We start from the raw sequence: 19,705 nt of genomic DNA, 5'->3' as shown, positions 1-19,705 counted from the left end.
CTGGCCTGGACTCCGGGCTTCTGCGTGATGATTGGAGGGTCTGTCGAAAGGCTGCATCTCCTTTTGATTGACAGCGATTTTGTACTATAAAAAGTCGCTGACGCTAAAGCTATTCGAGATCAGTCCCATCGCGGATTTTTGCAAGTGTAGTCGAAAGAGAAACTGCTGCAACCTATTTCTTGGTATTTGCTTGGTGAAATTGCTAGCCAATTTTCATCATACATTTCACACAATTATACACCAAATTCCTTGTTTCAGTTTAACCTAATTCCCACATTTCCTCTGTCGAGTTTAATATCTTTTTTTAGATCGTTTGTTCATTCATTCATTCATTCATACAGTAGACTAGGCTATAGCGTCTTAGGGGTGAACTAGCCAGCTAGCAAACTGCACACGATGGCAGACAGTGCTAATATTGTCAACCTGATTTCTATTTATTTATTTATCAGCAATCAAAAAAATAAACAAAAACTATAATAAAATATATTATTTATAAATGAATTAATAAAACTGTTTATGTATGCATATATATATATATATATATATATATATATATATATATATATATATATATATATATACACATATATATATATATATATATATATATATATATATACAGTGAGGAAAATAAGTATTTGAACACCCTGCTATTTTGCAAGTTCTCCCACTTAGAAATCATGGAGGGGTCTGAACTTGTCATCGTAGGTGCATGTCCACTGTGAGAGAAAAAAAAATCCAGAAATCACAATGTATGATTTTTTAACTATTTATTTGTATGATACAGCTGCAAATAAGTATTTGAACACCTGAGAAAATCAATGTTAATATTTGGTACAGTAGCCTTTGTTTGCAATTACAGAGGTCAAACGTTTCCTGTAGTTTTTCACCAGGTTTGCACACACTGCAGGAGGGATTTTGGCCCACTCCTCCACACAGATCTTCTCTAGATCAGTCAGGTTTCTGGGCTGTCGCTGAGAAACACGGAGTTTGAGCTCCCTCCAAAGATTCTCTATTGGGTTTAGGTCTGGAGACTGGCTAGGCCACGCCAGAACCTTGATATGCTTCTTACAGAGCCACTCCTTGGTTATCCTGGCTGTGTGCTTCGGGTCATTGTCATGTTGGAAGACCCAGCCTCGACCAATCTTCAATGCTCTAACTGAGGGAAGGAGGTTGTTCCCCAAAATCTCGCAATACATGGCCCTGGTCATCCTCTCCTTAATACAGTGCAGTCGCCCTGTCCCATGTGCAGAAAAACACCCCCAAAGCATGATGCTACCACCCCCATGCTTCACAGTAGGGATGGTGTTCTTGGGATGGTACTCATCATTCTTCTTCCTCCAAACACGTTTAGTGGAATTATGACCAAAAAGTTCTATTTTGGTCTCATCTGACCACATGACTTTCTCCCATGACTCCTCTGGATCATCCAAATGGTCATTGGCAAACTTAAGACGGGCCTTGACATGTGCTGGTTTAAGCAGGGGAACCTTCCGTGCCATGCATGATTTCAAACCATGACGTCTTAGTGTATTACCAACAGTAACCTTGGAAACGGTGGTCCCAGCTCTTTTCAGGTCATAGACCAGCTCCTCCCGTGTAGTTCTGGGCTGATTTCTCACCTTTCTTAGGATCATTGAGACCCCACGAGGTGAGATCTTGCATGGAGCCCCAGTCCGAGGGAGATTGACAGTCATGTTTAGCTTCTTCCATTTTCTAATGATTGCTCCAACAGTGGACCTTTTTTCACCAAGCTGCTTGGCAATTTCCCCGTAGCCCTTTCCAGCCTTGTGGAGGTGTACAATTTTGTCTCTAGTGTCTTTGGACAGCTCTTTGGTCTTGGCCATGTTAGTAGTTGGATTCTTACTGATTGTATGGGGTGGACAGGTGTCTTTATGCAGCTAACGACCTCAAACTGGTGCATCTAATTTAGGATAATAAATGGAGTGGAGGTGGACATTTTAAAGGCAGACTAACAGGTCTTTGAGGGTCAGAATTCTAGCTGATAGACAGGTGTTCAAATACTTATTTGCAGCTGTATCATACAAATAAATAGTTAAAAAATCATATATTGTGATTTCTGGATTTTTTTTTTTAGATTATGTCTCTCACAGTGGACATGCACCTACGATGACAATTTCAGACCCCTCCATGATTTCTAAGTGGGAGAACTTGCAAAATAGCAGGGTGTTCAAATACTTATTTTCCTCACTGTATATATATATATATATATATATATATATATATATATGTGTGTGTGTGTGTGTGTGTGTGTGTGTTAATTATACACTAACATGTATGGGTGTACATATAAAAAATAAATAATGATGTATATTATTTATAAATGAAATAATGAAAATGAGCCTCCCCTCTTTGAAAGACCAGCAGCCGCCACTGTTACATTGTGATTAATGTGTGAGAGTCAAATATGATCTTACCACAGTTTCTCCAGTTTACAGTGAGGATTCTGTATTACGTCAGACAGCAGATTCACTGATTTTCCTATTTTATTCTCAGACAGATTCAGTTTTCTCAGGTGTTCAGGGTTTGATCTCAGAGCTGAAGTCAGAGCAGCAAAACCTTCATCTGTGACGCCACAATCCTTCAACCTGTAGAGAACAATGACACACACTTCACTCTCAGTTCAGATCAGATCAGATCAGTTTAGCAGTGAATCCATTCCCAGCAGGCACACAACGCCATAAGACGTTGATAATTGGTTTAATTTTGGTTGCGACGTCGGGTGACCAAAATCCAACATCACCTCAACGTCTAATGCCAACGTTAAGTTGACGTCCATTACCGACGTCAGTTGGCGTTGATATTTTGTTGTTTTTAGGTTGTGTTGTAAAGTTACCAAAATACGTCATAATGGTAACGTCCACACAACGTCAAATTCAAACATCATTAGAAGTTGATATTTTGTTGGTTTTAGGTTGTGGTATTTACTAACCAAAATACAATGATAAGCCAACCTCTCAAGACAACGTCATATTTACGTCAAACACTGACAATTAGTCGTGAGGTATGGTGACCAAACCTCAATGTCACCTTGACGTTATAATGTTGACGTACGCACAACGTCAAATCCTAACATCATTAGACGTTGAAATTTTGTTGGTTTTAGGTTGTGCTATTTACTAACCAAAATACAACGTCAAGCCAACGTCTCCTGACAACGTCATATTTACGTCAAACACTGACATTTAAATCATGAGGTATGGTGACCAAAACCTAACTTCTCTTTAACGTCGTAATGACAATGTCCACACAACGTCAAATTCTAACATCATTAGACGTTGATATTTTGTTGTTTTTTGGTTGTGGTATTTACTAACCAAAATACAACGTCAAGCCAACGTCAAACACTGACTGTAACGCAGTTAGTAGATACAGGAAGAAGGAGGCGGGAACCGGCGAACATTTAAACACTTTAATAATCATAAAATAAACCAACACCAAAACGAAAGTCTAACCGGCAGTTCCTCACGGACGACTGCCGGACACAAACAAAACATAAATCCAGACCTGGTCCTCTCTCGTCCTTCACTGCTGTCGCTCCTCCTTTTATGCTTCCGTAGTTCCTCTGTGAGAGATACGAGACCGGTGCGCCTCGCAGCTGAAGCTCATTATCAATTGCGCCACCGGCCTCGCGCCATCCTCTCACGGCTCTCGTCCGCCCTGCTCGTCACACTGACATTTAGTCATGAGGTATGGTGACCAAAATTCAACCTCCTCTTGACATCATAATGTTAACGTCCACACAACGTCAAATTCTAACATCATTAGACGTTGATATTTTGTTGGTTTTAGGTTGTGGTATTAAAGGTCCCATGACATGGATTATTTTATTATTTTATAATGTTTCCTGGGGTGCCCTTATAATGTTAGTATGTTTTTAAGATAATTTATAATTTAGAAATAAAAGGCATGATTTCAGCCTCTGATTTGAACACTCTGTTTGAAGGGGTGTGTCTGCTGTGAGACTTCAGTGTAAACGCCCACTGCTGTGATTGGCTGACATGCTTGCATATGAAATAGCTAGCATTACATGTGGAACTCTCTCGAATACTTTTACTATTACAGCTATTATACGTTTTTACTATTACAGCTATCAAGATTAACGAATCGTGAGAAGTTTTTTAAGTATTTAGATCTATTCCCATCACATAAAATGTTGTAGTGATGAGCACTGAGCAGATAACAGCCTGTTGATCGCGTGAATGAAGATCTTATCATTGCAATGCAGTTTCTGCAGTCTCACTAATGATTTCACCAATGCAAACATGAGGTAAATACAGTAAGAGCTTCGTTGTGCAGCGTAACAGCGTCCTTGATTTCATAACGAGTTTTGGCAAGTGTCCAGATAAACTTGCGCTGTGTGATTGACAGCTTGGGCGATTGGAAAGGGATTGTTCTTTGATTGCTTTCTGTAAAGACCAACAGAGTAGTTAAGCACTATTTTGATTATAGCTACGCTATAATGTTTTATTATTACGGTATCAGGCTTTTATTTTGATAACCAAAGAAACCGGAAGTATGGTGACGGAAACGAAACTGGCGAACGGCGCAAAGGACGAAAGGAAGGTCTGAAAAGGTTCACGGTTAAAAACAGTAAAAGGCCACGGAGAAACAGTTAAAACTACAAAGTTTAGCTTCGGTCAATTGGGGAACAAGGTTGGTAGAGTTAATGAGAAATATATTTGAGTTACTTGAAATGTTTATCGTAAAATGTATAATTTGGTAATGCTATCGGATTGAAACTAATGTAATGAGCTGTGTAACGTTCGAAATGTGATGGTAATGTATGGTTTATTTGTTTATACTCAGCTCTTACGTTGGTTGATGACACGGACGGCAATAAAAGTCATTTTAACCATCAGTTCTGGCCTTCTCAATATTGACTGGATGCTACAGTAAGAGCTTGACCACCGCCGCACGCTGCACAACGGGGCTACGAGATCCAACGGCAATACCCGTGACGTCCAGCAGATGGCAGAAGTTGGTCAGAAAATAAAACAGTTCAACGAAAAGTGCTCAAAATGGAAGAATCACAGGCTGTTTCAGTAAGTCAAATGGACATAAATGAACAGATCACAAATTTACAACAAGAAATTCAAGATTTAAAAGACTCACTTAAAGACGAAAGTGAGGATAGACAAAACATTAAAGATTCAATCACATGCAAAGAACAAATCTTAACAGAGCTTCAAAACAAAGCTCAAAGCATGTCAAAGTTGCCAAGACGTTCTGAAAGAGTTAAAGTACAAACAGAAAGGATGATAACATTCCAAAAGGAAGAAATGAGTAAAAGGGAAAAAAGACTAATAACTCTTTATGAACAATGGAAAACACAGGTACGCGAAACAAGAGAAAGGTTAAAGTTAGATATCACAGACCAGGAGATGTCAGAACTCGCAGACATAACAGAGCAAAAGAGAGATGATGTATTGAAGTTATATTCAGAAATAAGAAACCAAATGGCACCATCATCTGACATAAGGAGAAAGATGGATGCATGCGATGCAATAACTCATGACATCGTAAGGATAATTCTGGAAAGATTAAGTGGTGTTGATGAGGATTTTGATGCAGAGCGTGAAAGAACTCGTTTACGTGGACTTTTAGAGCACGACTACACCCAGTCCATATACGGCTCAACCGCAGCATCAAATCGCAGCCAACGGTCCTCAGCTTCACAGCTCACAGCAAAACGAGCCGACGCAGCAGCAGAGCTAGCTGCAAAAGAGGCTGAATATGAGATCGTACTAGAGGAACAAAGACAACAGGAAAGGATAAAAGCTCTAGAGGAGGAGCACAAGAAACAAATGGCAGCTCAAACATCCGAGTTGGAACGCTTGAAAGCACAGAAGGACGTGAAAGCAGCTCGAGCCAGGTTTGAAGCATATGACAGAGAGTTATCACAGGTGGATGATGTACAGTCAATTAAAGGTGAACAGGTGAGCCCATACTTCACACCCAAACAGCCCACACCAGCACTCTCTTTCATTCCTGTGCAAACAGCTCCCCCTAGTGTCACTCAACTAGCTCAAGCAGTGCAGGACAGCATTAAACTGAACAGACTTCCCGCGCCAGAACCGACAGTGTTTAGTGGCGAACCAATAAGCTTTATTGAATGGAAATCCACATTCATATCACTGATTGAACAAAGGGGCATCTCAGCATCAGACAAGTTGTACTATTTGAAAAGATATGTTACGGGCCCAGCTCGAAAATGCCTTGAAGGGACCTTCTTTAGAAACGATGAGGAGGCATACAATGACGCTTGGGTCAAACTAAACCAAAGGTACGGCCAGCCATTCGTGATTCAGAAGGCATTTAGAGAAAGGCTATCAAACTGGCCTAAAGTGCAGTCTAGAGATGCCGATGGACTAAGGGCATTTGCAGATTTCATAAATGCATGCATGCTTGCAATGCCTCATGTAAAGGGGCTACAAATACTCAATGACAGCGAAGAAAACCAAAAACTGTTGCACAAACTACCAGACTGGATAAATGCGAGATGGAACAGGCAGGTAACAAAGACTTTAATGGAGGGCGGTGAGTTTCCAAGTTTTATTGCCTTTGCCTCCTTCCTCTCATTAGAAGCTGAAGTCGCCTGCAACCCAGTCACCTCCATTCATGCACTTCGCGGCACTGAAACAAACAGCGACAGAAGGAACACAAAGGAAATCAAAAGAAACAAGGCAAGTGTATTTAACACAAACACAACTGAACAAAGTGATAAAAGGACAATAACAAAAACACCTACCAGCTATCCATGCACAATGTGCCAAGGCACCCATCAACTTCACAAGTGCCCTGACCTCTTAAAAATGTCTCTAGAAAACAGAAAGAAACATGTGAGAGACAACAGACTCTGTTATGGCTGTCTAAAACAAGGACACAGTGCTAAGGACTGCAAACGCCGCCTCACTTGTGAAACTTGTACAAAGCGACACCCAACATGTCTTCATGATGAGAAATACAGGAACGGTCTGCAAAGAGAAACACGTGTGAGCACAAACAACGCGGTTCAAGGTAACTCACCTGAAACAGCAACAGCCATGTCACTTAATGTCGCCAGATCTGAACAGTCAGTCAGCACCTCAATGATAGTTCCAGTGTGGCTGTCAACTACCACTAACCCACTCAAGGAAAAACTGGTCTATGCGTTATTAGACACACAGAGCGACACTGTATTCATTGATCAGGATGTCACACATGAGCTGCAGGCAGATGTTTGTCCAGTAAAGCTGAAACTAACTACTATGATGGGTAGAAATGCAGTTGTAAGCAGTGGAAAGGTGTCTGATCTCTTAGTGAGAGGTTATAACTCAGCCACAGTCATAAAGCTCCCCACTGCATACACAAAGGATTACATACCTGCTAACAGAGAACACATACCTACATGTGAAACAGCCAAACAGTGGAGTCACTTGCTACCGATTGTAGACGAGGTCCCTCCACTCCTCAGTTGTGAAGTAAGTCTCCTCATAGGTTATACTTGTCCTAGAGCTCTCGCACCCAAACAAGTAATCTTAGGCAAAGAAAATGAGCCCTATGCCATTCATACTGATTTGGGATGGAGCATAGTTGGCAACTCGACACCATGCAACGAAACAGATTTGGCGAGCAGTCTCTGTCACCGAATCACTGTTAAAGAAATCCCTCCCTCCACTCCAGCAGATGCAATACGTGCTTTGGAGAGAGATTTCAAAGAGACTGACGGGAATGAAAAGACTGTGTCGCAAGAGGACTTAGTATTCCTTCAGAAACTCGAGCATGGCATAACACAGACTGAAAATGGACATTTTGAAATGCCATTACCATTTAAAGAAAGACCACAAATGCCAGATAACAGACAACTCGCTGAAACCAGGCTAAACCAGCTCAAACGCAAATTCATGAAAGATGAAAAATACAAAAGGGACTACATGAAATACATGAGCGACATCATCAAAAGAGGGGATGCCGAAGAGACTGACGATAATGGACTGCCCGGAGAGACATGGTACATACCGCACCACGGCATCTATCATCCAAAGAAACCTGAGAAGTTGCGTGTGGTCTTCGACTGCTCTGCGAAGCACAAAGGTACCTGTCTTAACGAGCATTTACTGAACGGTCCTGACATGATCAACAACCTAACTGGTGTGCTTGTGCGCTTCAGACAGCACCAAGTAGCTCTAATGTGCGACATTGAAAAGATGTTTCACCAGTTCCAAGTCAAAGAAAATGATCGCAACTACTTGCGCTTCGTATGGTGGAAAGACGGAGATATGAATAGCCAACCACAAGCGTACAGGATGACAGTACACCTCTTTGGCGCCGTTTCTTCACCCGGTTGTGCGAACTATGGACTCAAACATTTAGCCAAAGAGAACAGTTCTGCATATCCAGTTGGCTCACAGTTCGTAGCAAGAGACTTCTATGTAGACGACGGAGTCACCAGCGCAGAGACAGTAAAGGATGCTATACGACTGGCAAAGGAAGCACGCGAACTATGTGCAAAAGGTGGACTAAGGTTACACAAATTCGTGTCCAACAACTCTGAAGTTTTAAAAAGCATTCCAGCTTCAGAGCATGCGACAGATACAAGAACAAAGGACTTGACGTTTAATGAAACACAGACAGAAAGAGCACTTGGCATTTATTGGAATGTGGAGAAGGATTGCTTTACATTCAACATCACACTAAAAGACCAACCACCAACCAGGCGTGGCATCTTGTCCACAGTCGCAGCAATATACGACCCCCTTGGCTTCATTGCTCCCTATGTGCTCAAGGGAAAGGGGATTCTCCAAGAAATGTGTCGTCAAGGAACAGACTGGGACGACCCGCTACCTGAGCATCTTAAGCCACGGTGGGAGTGCTGGAAAGGAGATCTACACAATCTAAAAAATGTGCAAATCAGCAGATGTTATGTTCCTGCAGATTTTGGAGAAGTGGTAAAAAGAGAAATACACCACTTTTCTGATGCAAGCACCACAGGATATGGACAGTGTTCTTATCTCAGACTCATAAACAAAAGGGAAGATGTCCACTGTACCTTCATCATGGGCAAAGCACGCGTCTCTCCAACAAAGGTCACCACGATCCCAAGGTTAGAGCTTACCGCAGCCGCAGTATCAGTCGCTGTAAGTAACACGCTAAGAGAGGAACTGCTTTATGACAATGTTGAGGAGTTCTTCTGGACAGACTCAAAGGTCACTCTAGGATACATAAACAACGATGCAAGGCGGTTTCACACGTTTGTTGCTAATAGAGTGCAGAAAATCCGCAACAGTACCTCACTGCAACAATGGTTTTATGTGCCCACCAGCAAAAACCCAGCAGATATGGCATCCAGGGGCACATCTGTAAATGAACTGCTCTCATCTAATTGGTTCACAGGCCCTCACTTCCTGTGGGAAAAGAAAATACAGCTTCCAACAAAAGAGACCATTGTACTTACAGTAGGAGACCCAGAGGTGAGAAAGGTACAGACACTAAGCACAGAAACGGTTGAACATACAAGCCTTTGTGACCGGCTCACAAAGTTCTCATCCTGGTCCCGTGCAGTCAGCGCAGTCGCACGTCTCAGACGATACGTGCTCAAAGACAAATCAAAGACACTCACAACTGTAACTGAAAGACAAAACACAGAAACTGTGATCATCAAAGATTTACAAAGAAAAGCATATCAAAATGAAATAGAGACATTAAACAAAGGCAAACAACTTCCAAAGAGCAACAAAATGTACAACTTGGATGTTCTCTTGGACAAGGACAATGTGCTTAAGGTGGGAGGAAGGCTCCATCACTCATCTCTTCCCAGCTCATTTAAACATCCAACAATCATTCCCAAAGAACATCACGTCACAAAACTGATAATTGCTCACTGCCACGAAAGGGTCAATCATCAGGGAAAGGGCTTCACGATGAATGAGATACGAGCCAATGGCTATTGGATTCCAAAGTTGAGTCAAACGGTTGCATCCTACATTCGCCAGTGTGTGTTTTGTCGGAAACAAAGGAGACCTGTGGAAGGACAAAAAATGAGAGACTTACCCACAGAAAGAATTGAACACTCTCCACCTTTCACATACTGTGGTATGGACGTTTTTGGACCGTTCCTGACCAAACAAGCAAGGAAAGAATATAAAAGGTATGGCCTCCTTTTCACATGCTTTTATTCACGTGCAATTCATGTCGAAATGTTAGAAGACCTATCAACGGACACTTTTATAAATGGACTCAGATGCTTTATCGCTCTAAGAGGCTCTGTCAGACAAATAAAATGCGATCAGGGTACTAACTTTGTAGGTGCCAAAAACGAACTGAGTGCAGCACAAGGTGAAATTGACACTGACAAACTGACGACCTTCCTTGCAGAAAAACAATGTGATTTTGTCCTAAACACACCTCATGCTAGTCACGCAGGTGGAGTATGGGAACGACAGATACGTACTGTAAGGAACGTTCTTAATGCAACATTGGCTCTCACACCAGGTCGACTCACCGACTCTTCACTCAGAACCTTCTTGTATGAAGCAGCTGCTATAGTAAACAGCCGCCCCCTTACAACAGACAGTCTCAACGATCCAAACAGTTTGGAGCCGCTAACTCCAAATCATCTTGTCACATCTGCCTCCCCCAGGACAGTTCGTTAAGGAGGACTTATATGCACAAAAACGATGGCGTCAAGTACAGTACTTGCTCGAACAATTTTGGAGCAGATGGAAAGGGGAGTACTTGCAGAACATAATGGTCAGACAAAGATGGCACAAGCCTAAAAGAAACATGCAAATAGGCGACATAGTAATGGACAAGGATGAAATGCAACCACGATCACAGTGGAAACTTGGACGAATCTTGGACACTGTAAAAGATACCGATGGACTTGTCAGAAAGGTCAAAATAGGCTTTGCAGACAGAAATCTTACCAAAAGGGGTCAACGTGTGAACAAAATGTCTGTAGTAGAACGTCCAGTACATAAGTTAGTTCTGCTACTAGAAGATAGTGAAAGGTAAATTTACAATGCTTAAGTGTATTGAAATGTTGAAGTTACAGTTGTAACATGTTTACAAGGTTATTTCTGTATTCTGGTTAAGTAACTTGGAGAAATTATTTGTGTTTTTATGTGTGTAACAGCAAATAATTTGGTGGGAGTGTAAAGACCAACAGAGTAGTTAAGCACTATTTTGATTATAGCTACGCTATAATGTTTTATTATTACGGTATCGGGCTTTTATTTTGATAACCAAAGAAACCGGAAGTATGGTGACGGAAACGAAACTGGCGAACGGCGCAAAGGACGAAAGGAAGGTCTGAAAAGGTTCACGGTTAAAAACAGTAAAAGGCCACGGAGAAACAGTTAAAACTACAAAGTTTAGCTTCGGTCAATTGGGGAACAAGGTTGGTAGAGTTAATGAGAAATATATTTGAGTTACTTGAAATGTTTATCGTAAAATGTATAATTTGGTAATGCTATCGGATTGAAACTAATGTAATGAGCTGTGTAACGTTCGAAATGTGATGGTAATGTATGGTTTATTTGTTTATACTCAGCTCTTACGTTGGTTGATGACACGGACGGCAATAAAAGTCATTTTAACCATCAGTTCTGGCCTTCTCAATATTGACTGGATGCTACACTTTCTGTATATATTTTAATCACAGGTTAAATAAGATTATTTTCATCCTACCAAGAGAAACGATGTGAAGTTGATATTTTAGTCACTGGCTTGATTTACTGATGCATAAACAGTATTGAACGATTTTGAGAGAAAGATTATCTGTCTGAACTTGAACAATTACACATCAGAAATTCACATAACCCACTGGTTCATCAGAGGCTCGGATGAAGGAACTAAAAAAATACTTTTGTGTTCATTTGTACATCCAAACACTGAGCAACTGCCATGCTTCGCTCGTTTGCAAGCCATGATGTCTCTTGAGGAAAAAACAATATCGCGCTCGCGCAGCTCATTTTCTCATGGGCAGACCAAATTCTCTTTGCGGGCAAAGAAGAGAAAGGGGAGGTGACGACATAAAGGGAAGATTCTAGATTCGCCTGAAGGTTGGGGTCAGAATTCCTTGTCTCTTCACTATATCTATATATCCTTTTGAGTTTTTACATTATTCCTATAACAAGTACTAATCAAGTTTTATAATCATTAACTATATTCAACGAGTGATTCATATATAGTTTTAATCCTATTTTGTTGTCAGCATTTCTGCCAGTATATTTTTAAGTGCATTATGGTGTCTGTGACTAATCTTAATTGCCCTGCCCCAGGGCCGGAGTGGGGCCACTTTTCAGCCCGGGAGTTTCAGGCCCAAGACCGGCCCACTTTTTCCATGGTGGAATTCCAAATTAGCACTTTTTCTAAATTGGATAAATGAAGCAACAGTTCAGCTCGTACTATTGTGTAGTTTATATTAATACCATGGGTTAAAAAATAATGTAGCCTAAAGGTTAAATAATTATTCACTTAGACTTTAAGCAATTGCGACTTTTTTTCACACAGGTCTGACTTTATATTTCACAATTCTGATTTTATAACACGCAATTGCTACTTTATATCACACAATTCTGACTCTATATCTTGCAGTTCTGACTAGGCTATAAGCAATTGCGACTTTATTTCACGCAGTTCTGACTTTATATCTTGCAATTCTGACTTTATAAGAAGCAATTGCGACTTTATTTCACGCAATTCTGACTTTATATCTTGCAATTCTGACTTTATAAGAAGCAATTGCAACTTTATTTCACGCAATTCTGACTTTATATCTCGCAATTCTGAGAAATAAAGTCAGAATTGCGAGATGTAAACTCACAATTGTGAGATAAAAAGTCGCAATTATCTTTTAAAATGTTTTATTCTGTGGCTGAAACAAAGCTTCCATACCTCCTGGCCTCTTCCTCCCATCCATCCTCCCTGATGCGTACCGTTACGGTAGGGCCGGCACAGCTATCGGTAGGCGCCAGCGGTGCCGCGGTAGCCTACCTGAGAAAAAGTTTTGGAAAGGACGGGCTATGGACCCAACCAACTCTATAGGAGGGGAGGGGAGAACTCCCTCACATGGTACAACCCATGCAGAGGCTGCGCGCTGCGGTGTCAGAATGCGAAACGTGTGTAGCCTAATGCAATAACGTGACATTGAAATGTGAAGAAAAAAAACAAAACAAAAAAAAAAACACCTCGACCGGCCCAAAAGTGAAGCGGCCCACCGGGAATTCTCCCGATTCTCCCGATTACCCACTCCGGCCCTGCCCTGCCCAATGGGTCTCTCGCTCCTCAGCATGTCGTGTGCCGTCGAGCTGCCGGGCTGCAGCACAGGTTGTCACGGCAACCCAGCAATCGCTCGGCACTCTAGGTGCGCGGTCCCCTTGTCTATTCTGCGTTGTGGCCACCAGGAGAGGTTTACTTCAGTAGAATAGCTTGGGTGATCTGAGAGCTGAGGGCTTCTCCTTCGGGGAACCAACCCCCTAGGGCCCCTAACGTTTTAGCACATCACAAGCTGTGCAGCTTCTGGATGGGATTGCTGGCCCTTCAAAAAAAAAAGAAGAAAAAAAAGGGGAACCTAGTGTTTCATTCAGGGCTCCAGCTGAGGACAGATGCCGTTGCTGCATCGGAGAGAGGGGCTGTTTTGTTCTGGAAATGAGGATGATGCTGAGTTCCCACTGTAATAGTGTGTGTGCTTATGCTGATTCAGAGCTGACAGCCATGCTTTCCCGGGTCTTTCTCGAATGTGCATTGAAAACTTAGCAGTATGGAGCTATATTGGTGCCAAAATATGGAACACCAAAAGTGCCAAATTGTGCATAAAAGTTTTCACCTCTCTCACTACCCTCGATGGTGTGGTGGCTGTGCCTCTGGCAGGCCACCTCTGCCTTGCATGCGAGGCCAAGGCACTCTTATTGCACGAGGGTAGTTCAGGGTTGAGTTGCGCTTGTCGACTGACCGTGTTCAAGTCACAGCGCAGGCCCTCGGTCAGACGATGTCCACCTTGATGGTCCAGAAGCGCCCCTGGCCATCCTTGCAGAGGTGTGAGAGGTTGTCAAAGTATGCTTTCTCGATGCTCCCATCTCACAAGGTGGCCCAGCAGTTCTCCGCAGTCAGTAGCAGACTGCAATCGACTGAAGCAGCGCTTCCCCCGACGTACAACCAGAGTGCCTCGTGGGCCGTCCTACAGTCTACTCATCGCCAAGGGTGTCATCCCCTGCAAAAAAAAAAACCCTCCGGCACAGCCTGCTCTACTGTGCCCGTCACAGGAGGATGACACCACCCATCTCAGCCGCTGTTTAAGTGGTCGGTGAAACAATCATTCTTGAGATGGGTGACCCGGAGATGGGCGGAGCTGCTCTCTCCCGGTGGAGGGCTGGGAAATTAATCTTTTGAGTCAAAATTCTGTTCCACCACTGGAGTCGCAGTGGTACCCAAATTCTCAACAAAAAAAACAGAGCAGTTCCTCTATCCCTGGGTCTGAAGAGGGCCCGGAGAGCAGTGGGAGGAGAGAATCCTCACCACTCTCATCCGCCTCCTTCTATCGCCAGCGGGCAGCAGCATGCAGTTCGAGAATGCATCCAAGCTGCCTCCTGCGCCTCATGCCCCATGGAACCAGGTAAGTGTTGCACAGCACACTCAGAGATCGCTACAGACCGCCTCCCAGAGAGAGCCTCCCGCGTCCCTGTGTTCCACCTCGCTGCCCCACTGCGGGTACGCCTGCGGTCCCTTTGGTCCCGCTTGTGCGGTCTCTATGAGCCTGGTTAGCTCTCCCAAATCCGTCTCGATGGCTCATTTGGACCATCAGGCTCGGCTATGCGATTCAGTTCGCCCGGCGTCCCCCCAAATTTTGGGCCATCCACTCCACTACAGTGAGAGCAGCCGATGCCCATGTCTTGCAGGTGGAGATCGCAGTCCTACTGGCGAAGGACGCGATAGAGCCAGTCCCTCCAGCCGATATGAGGTCAGGGTACTACAGTCCCTACTTCATTGTACCCAAGAAAGACAGTGGGTTACAACCTTTCTTGGACCTGCGAGTTTTGAATTGGAGTCTCCACAAGCTACCGTTCAAAATGCTCACGCAGAGACATATTTTCGAATGCATTCGTCCCCGAGATTGGTTTGCAGCGATCGACCTGAAGGGCGTGTACTTTCATGTCTCGATTCTTCCTCGACACAGGCCGTTTCTGTGCTTTGGGTTCGAGGGTCGAGCATATCAGTACAAGGTCCTGCCCTTCGGGGGGACTAGCACATTCTCGAGATCAGTCATGTGAACACAGGGACCTCGTGCTCAGGCACCTCAGCCAGTTGAGTCTTCAGGTCAACTGGGAAAAGAGCAAACTCTCCCCCGTGCAGAGGGTCTCTTTTCTCGGTATGGAGTTGGATTCACAGACAGCGCGCCTCACAGAAGAATGTGTTCAGTCTGTGCTGAACTGCTTCAACACATCCAAAATGGCTGCCTGTATGTAGTGTGTGTGTTGTTGATCTCTGCTTCTTTCCAATTTAAAAGGACATCAAAGACTGTTTTAAGGCTTACTTTGGATTCCTATCTGCATTATTATTATTACCATCACTAATTCATTGCCAAAATGAGGGCATATTTTACACTTGTTTATCTGCTCGGCTGCCTGATGCTGTGGATCCCTATGGACGGCGTGCTAAATGCTAATGAGGGGAGAGATACATCTGCACCGTATTCGTGGATTATTCCGAACACTGTGACCTCCCTGGAGCCGGTTGGTGGAGATCCTGTCATGAGGCCTTGGGTTGAGAGGTGCCTTTTTGGTCGGGCGCCTTTTATTCTGAGGGATGAATCGAGAGGTCTGCGATGTTTGTGGGCGCGTGGAAATGGAAAGCTGTCTCCCTATGCGACGTTCATCTATACGGACAGTTCGACAGCCGGCGCAGCACGGAAGAGCTGGTTGGTCTTTCTTTTGCTCTTAATATCGGGCAATATCCATCCTAATCCAGGCCCAGAACTTGCGCAGCTTCAAACTCCTGCTGAGTTCAAGTCTAGTAATGGTTTGCGTCTTTTTCACCTCAATGTACGCAGTCTGGTAAACAAAATAGACTTAATAAGAATATGGGCTGATTCAACGAACTCTGACATTATTGTTTTATCAGAGACATGGTTAAATAAGTCAATTCCTAATACTATGATACATATTGAGGGATATAATGTTTTTAGATCGGATCGAACAAAAAAAGGTGGTGGAGTTGCAGTTTATATTAAGTCTAAGCTAAACTGCACTTGTATATTATCCATCAGCAAACCAAACTGTTTTGAACTTTTGGCAATTAAATTAGTTTTTGTTAATGGTCCAGATATCATCGTTGTTGGATGTTATCGTCCCCCTTCGGCTTCAAGTGAAGCTATTACTTCACTTACGGACCTTCTCCATAACTGGACTAAATCAGAGCTTATTTTACTCGGAGATTTAAACTGGGATTGGTTATCACAAATGTCTGACCCACTCAAGGGTATTTGCGACTCTCTTTGTTTGGATCAATTGATAAATTTACCCACCCGGTTAAATCATAAAGATCTAGTTAAATCCACGCTACTTGATGTTATTTTAACTAATGCTCCTCATAGATTCTCTGCGGTTGGAGTTTTTTGTAATGATGTAAGTGATCACTGTGCAATAGTATGTGTAAGGAATTGCAGGATTCCAAGGAGTAAACCACGTTTTATTTTAAAACAACAATTTAAACATTTTAATGATCAAGCTTTTCTGCAAGATATTTATAATAGTGATTTATATGTTGTTTCACAGATACCCGATGTTGATATGGCATGGGAGTATTTTAAATGTACTTTTTTGACTATATGTGACAAACATGCACCTTTTAAAAGGTTTAGAGTAAGAAGTAGAGATAATCCCTGGTTTAATGAGTCAATATCTTCTCTTATAAAAAATAGAGATAATGCATGGGCTAAAGCAAAGAAAACAAATAATAATATGGATTGGGTAAATTATAGGACAATAAGAAATAATTGTACAAAATTGGTAAAAAAATCTAAATGTGACTATTATATAAATATGATGAATGAAAATTTGAACAATCCGACTAATTTCTGGAAGTTGACCCAATCAATTGGTGGTAAAAAAAACTCCACCAGTCTGCCGGACTGTTTAAAAATAAATGAGAGCGTAATACGGGACAAAGATAATATTGTAAAAGCTTTTAACAACCATTTTATCAATGCTGACTTAACTACAGATTACAGTAATTTAAAGGAGCATAATGTAGAAGGCAATGTGGCAAACGCTTCGTGTTGTCCTCAGCTGTTCACTTTTACTCCTATCTTAGCTACACAAGTTTATAAAGCCTTATCAAATTTGGATTGTAAAAAATCAGCGGGATCTGATAAAATAGAGCCTTACTTTTTAAAAATTGCTGCAGATCTTATAACAGAGCCCATCACTTCAATTTTAAATTTAAGTTTAAAATCAAATGTTATTCCTCGTGCATGGAAATCAGCTATGATTCTACCTTTGTTAAAAGGTGGTGATCCATCTGAGATGAATAATTACTGTCCGATTTCAAGGTTGTCAGTGATGGCAAAAGTATTTGAATCTTTTATAAATGATCAAGTAAAACAGTTTTTAACTGAAAATAAAATTTTAAATGAATTTCAATCAGGCTTTAGATCAGGTCACAGTACTATAACTGCAGCCATGCTGGTCACTAATGATATTATTGAAAGTTTGGATAGTAAACAGCATTGTGCAGCTTTATTTGTAGATCTCTCCAAAGCATTTGATTCTGTAGATCATAAACTACTGTTGCAGAGACTTAGTTGTGTGGGTTTTAGTGAAACAGCTCTAAACTGGTTTAATAATTACTTATTTGAAAGAACTCAATGTGTCTCAGTTGAAAATTTTATATCAGCAGAACAAACAATTAAAAAAGGTGTCCCACAGGGTTCTGTTTTAGCACCAATTTTATTTTCTATTTATATCAATGACATAGGTTGTGGGATAACCCCAGCTAGAATTCATCTATATGCTGATGACACAATCATTTACACAGTAGCACATTCTTTGAACCAAGCCATAGAGTTTCTGCAAGATTCTTTTCGGTCTTTGCAACTGTCATTGTCAAATTTGAAATTGGTTTTAAACACAAAAAAAAACAAATTATATGCTTTTCACCCGTGGTTCCATTAAAACAGATTGCCCGATTTTAACTTTAGAAGGGGACTGTATAGAAAGAGTAAATTGTTATAAATACTTAGGCATATGGTTAGATGAAAAATTAGGTTTTAATGTACATATTGAAAATCTCTTGAAAAAGCTTAGACCAAAACTGGGTTTCCTCTTTCGTTTAAAGAAATGTTTTCCTTTTGAAGCAAGAAAGAGAATTATTCAGAGTTGTTTCCTCTCCGTATTAGATTACGGTGATGTGATTTATATGCATGCAAGTTCATCTTCTATAAAAAAGTTAGATTGTGTATACCATGCTGCCTTGCGCTTTGTGACGAGTGCCTCTTCACGCACTCATCATTGTACCTTGTACGAATTGGTGGGTTGGACTTCTTTGTTTCAAAGGAGAAAAATACACATGTTGATGTTTATTGCTAAGGCATTGTTAGGAAAACTACCAATTTATATCTGTCGTCTTTTATCGTATTATACCTGTACTTATAGCACTAGAGCTAGTGCTAAATTGCTTTTAAAGGTTCCTAGAGTACGTTCAGAGCTTGGTAAAACTGCCTTCTCTTCCTATGCTCCCTGGTTATGGAATGAGCTGCAGAGTATAATAATGATAGAAGCACTCCCCTCTTTAAAAGTTTTTAAAAATCTCTTATTGACCAATTTAAGGGAAACGTGTGTATGTTTGGTTAAGTAGCTTGTGTTGTTATTTTGAGTGCTGGACAAAATTTTATGAAAGATTCTGAGTTTTATGTTTGTATGTTGTTTATGTGAAACTTTCTGTGCTGCCATTTTGGCCAGGACTCCCTGGAAGAAGAGATTTTATATCTCAATGGGACTATCCTGGTAAAATAAAGGATAAATAAAAATAAAAATAAACACATTCAAAGGCAGGATGGCGGACCCACTGAAATATTTTCAGAGGCTCCTGGGGCATATGGCAGCAGCAGTAACTCTGTTCAGGCTGCTCCATATAAGACGGCTTCAGCACTGGCTTCACGGCCGAATCCCGAGATGGGCGTGGCATCACGGCACTCACTGGGTGACAATCACACCGGCGTGCCGCCAGACCTTCAGCCCGTGGTCAGACCCCTCGTTCCTGCGGGCAGGAGTGCCCTTGGAACAGGTGTCCAGGCATGCTTTGGTGTTCACAGATGCCTCTGCCACAGGCTGGGGTGCCACGTACAACGGGCATGCAGTGTCAGGGCTGTGGACGGCCCTTGAGTTGCCTTGAGTTGCTAGCAGTACGTCTTGCTCTGAGCCGCTTAAAAAGGCCACTACAGGGCAGGGATGTGCTGGTCCGTATGGACAACACTGCGACCATTGCGTACATCAACCGATATGGTGGTCTACACTCCCGTCGCATGTCGCAACTCGCCCACCATCTCCTCCTCTGGAGTCAGAAGCATTTGAGGTTGCTTCTCGCCATGTATGTCCCCGGTGTGCTCAACCGTGTGGCCGACGAGCTGTCATGAGCTGTGCTCCCGGGAGAATTTCGACTCGACCCCCAGGCGGTTCAGCTGATCTGAAGAGAGTTTGGGGAGACT

General features: G+C 42.2%; 1 protein-coding gene across 1 annotated transcript in view; it reads right to left on the bottom strand.

Annotated features, from left to right (window-relative positions):
- The window catches only part of LOC311090814 (uncharacterized protein), a 189,835-nt gene that overhangs the window by 143,312 nt on the left and 26,818 nt on the right, over nt 1–19,705 (bottom strand). Inside the window, exon 12 of the mRNA XM_084126357.1 lies at nt 2,439–2,609. Within this exon, the coding sequence (XP_083982483.1) occupies nt 2,439–2,609 (171 nt within the window). The remainder of the gene's footprint in view (nt 1–2,438; nt 2,610–19,705) is intronic.

The sequence above is a fragment of the Abramis brama genome, assembly GCF_963993115.1.
Source record: "Abramis brama genome assembly, chromosome: 10".
NCBI classification, from domain to species: domain Eukaryota; kingdom Metazoa; phylum Chordata; class Actinopteri; order Cypriniformes; family Leuciscidae; genus Abramis; species Abramis brama.
This window is presented reverse-complemented; position numbering and strand designations above follow the sequence as displayed.